Source organism: Pseudozyma flocculosa, assembly GCF_000417875.1.
Source record: "Pseudozyma flocculosa PF-1 unplaced genomic scaffold scaffold00003, whole genome shotgun sequence".
Taxonomy (NCBI): domain Eukaryota; kingdom Fungi; phylum Basidiomycota; class Ustilaginomycetes; order Ustilaginales; family Ustilaginaceae; genus Pseudozyma; species Pseudozyma flocculosa.
The window spans coordinates 850,658-853,305 of NW_006920871.1; the positions used below are offsets into that span (position 1 = coordinate 850,658).

At 67.4% G+C, this 2,648-nt stretch overlaps 2 protein-coding genes across 2 annotated transcripts in view; one reads left to right on the plus strand and one right to left on the minus strand.

The window, feature by feature from the left end:
• Window positions 1-188: 188 nt before the first annotated feature.
• On the minus strand, window positions 189-1,645 carry PFL1_01398 (uncharacterized protein; the record flags this gene model as incomplete). The annotated part of the gene is made up of 4 exons (XM_007878900.1): window positions 189-213; window positions 311-495; window positions 587-1,227; window positions 1,477-1,645. 4 exons carry the CDS (start codon window positions 1,643-1,645, stop codon window positions 189-191), a joined length of 1,020 nt encoding a protein of 339 aa, XP_007877091.1.
• A 279-nt stretch (window positions 1,646-1,924) lies between these two features.
• PFL1_01399 (uncharacterized protein) overlaps window positions 1,925-2,648 on the plus strand; it is a gene marked incomplete at both ends in the record, with an annotated part of 1,145 nt that continues 421 nt past the window's right edge. Inside the window, 2 exons of the mRNA XM_007878901.1 lie at window positions 1,925-2,330; window positions 2,630-2,648. The exon at window positions 2,630-2,648 is cut by the window's right edge and continues 421 nt beyond it. Coding sequence (XP_007877092.1) covers window positions 1,925-2,330; window positions 2,630-2,648 — 425 coding nt within the window. The remainder of the gene's footprint in view (window positions 2,331-2,629) is intronic.

Genomic DNA, 2,648 nt, shown 5'->3' on the forward strand with positions numbered 1-2,648 from the left:
CGGTCGAGGCCGGGGCGCGCCGGAGGATGCAAATGAGGTCGTCGGTGCGGCTGGCGGTGGAGGCGGTGGTGGTCTTGCTGCAGGTGCCCCTCCCTCAGCCAGCGGTCGTTCCGTGTGCGCTGAGTATGACGGTGGCTGCGAGCTGCTCTCGGCTCTTTGCCCGTATGAAGGGGGCGGTGCGAAGCGGCTCAGCTTCCTCCGTCGCTCCTCTGCCTTGGCATCATCGTCGTCGTCCTGGCCCCACGGACCCTCTTCGTCGGACCATTCGTCCCTCGCTCTCGATCCGAACCCAGATCGCCGGCCCGCGGACTGGCCATCGTCGCACTTGTCGTCTCGGTGCCGCCGCTGCTCTTCCCTGATCGCCGTCAGCTCGGCCTGCCGCCGTTTCGCAACGAGCTCGCGATAGGCGATGTAGTCGTTGGGCACGCGTGGGTCGTAGTCGTGGTCCATGTTGGGGCCGGTCGGTGGGCTGACGCCGCGCTTCCGCTTGTTCTTCTGTTTGCGGTCGAGGTCCCAGCGCGGGCATCTCATCGTCAGCACAGGGGCAGAACGCTGCACATCGGGCGCCTCAGCCGTGACTGCTCACCTTCTTCTTGCTGGCCTTCTTGCCTGCAGACGAGGCGAGGAAGCCGTTGACGTCTTCGTCGTCCTCGCCCTCCCATCCGCCCTCTTCATCCCATCGGTCGTCGTCTGCGTCTGCGCTGGGTCCGCCTCGTCGTTGGACCGGCCTGTCTCCCCGCGCTTCTGCTGCGGCTCTGGCAAGCTGGCGGTCCCGTTCCAGCACTTCGGGCGGCAAGGTCGTGGGCGGAGGGGCGTGGACCGGCGTCGCGGCAGGCAGTGCAGCCGCCGCTTCGGAGGCGGCACCGGGCAGCCGGATAGCGGTCGTCTGGATCGATGCGATGCTCGGGTTGGCCCTAAGGCCAATCTCGTGAGATGGGCGCGGTGCAGATGCCTCGCCTGTCGCAGCATGCGAGGCAGCGGCCATGGCGGCGGGAGGCTGGCTTGAGGGCGAAGGGTGGCTGCCAGCAGCAGACGAGGCGGCGGGTGCCTTGGCCGCACCGACCTGCGAGACTCCGCCCGTACTGCCTGTGCCGGGCGCATCGGCTGGAAGCGGCGGAGCAAACGAGGCGAGGAGGGCGGCGCTGGGCCTGGGCTTGGCCTTGTTGCTGGCTGCTGCGCTCTTGCGGGGGGCGAACCTCAGCGCGGCGGACCAGGCTGGCGCTGAGCCTGTGCAGCAGCAGCCGGACCATGGCGGTGCAGTGGCAAGGAAGGTTACGGGTTGCGGTTCCGGCCAGGTTGGGGAAAGGCACAAGGAAAAGAGGATGGGATCGGAGTGTGAGCAAGGCCTTTGGAAGGGCTCGATGCGCCGTGTGCGGCGTGTTGCTTGGTGGTCCTGTTCTGCTGCCCCCTACTCTGTGAGCGAGGACGAAGTCGAGCAGCAGCGGACAGCTCATCCACAGCAGTATGATGGTGTACCTGTAGATTTGTTTTGCTCCGACTTGGTCGAGGCTGCGTCGGCAGCGGGGGTCGAAGAGTCGGCCGTCGTGGTTGTTGTTGCGGCGGCGGCGTCATTGTCCTTGGCCGCCTCGCCCTCTTCGTCGCCAAAGATGCCAGAGTAGAGAGACGCGCCGCGGAGGGACGACATGGCGGGCGGCGAGGTTGGCGGTGGTGGTGGTGGTGGTGGTGGTGGTGGTGGTGGCGGTTGAGAGGCCAGCCAGCTCGGCCAGTCGAGGCGAGGCGGGCGAGGAAGAAAAAAGGGCGGCGCGGCGTGCAGGGACCACCCACCCACCCACCGTCACCTGCTCAGCCGCCGCTGCCTCCTTCCTTCCTTCCTTGCCCTCCCTCCTCGTCACCTCCTTGTCCCTCCGCCATCCTTCGACACCCTCGATCCGCGACCCGCGTTCTTCCTGCCACAACCGCCACGATGGCGCCGGACGACCAACCACACGCGTCCACCAGCGCACTGCTGCTATCGACGCTGGACGCCTATGCCTCGCTCTCCAAATCGCTCTTTGCCTCGATCGAGCAGCCGGGCAAGCCGCTGCCCGCCGTGACCGACGACCACGCCGGACGGCGATGGGCACCCTCATCCACGGCGCAGATCCTCGACGCCCTGCAAGACGTCGATGCGCTCCTCGCCCAGCGGCTCAAGCTCGCCCGGCGCCACGCCATCAATCAAAAGAGGATCGACACGCTCAAGCGCAAGGCCAAGCAGCGCGACCGCAGCACGCGAAGAGCCATCCTCGCGCTCGACAGCATGGGGCAGGAGCTCGACGATATCGTAAGGCTGGCCAGGGACGAGGTCCAGGCCATCGACAGGGCAGAGAAGCGTAAGTCTGTACTAGGCGGCGGCGACGATGCGGTTTCGCCAGCTGCAACGGCCGACACGTCCGCGCGCGTTGCGCAACGTCCTCGATCTGACTCTCTTTGCACCACGATCCTGCTGCTGCTGCTGCTGCTGCTGCTGCTGCTGCTGCTGCTGCTGCTGCTGCTGCTGCTGCTGCCGCCGCCGTCGCCGCCGTCGCCGCCATCCGCAATCGCCAACGACTGCAGATCCGCTGCGGTACGACACGCTGCTCGCATACGCCCAGCGGCTATCGCGGTACACGTCGGCGCCACCGGGCTACAGCCTCGCCCACGGCCTGGCC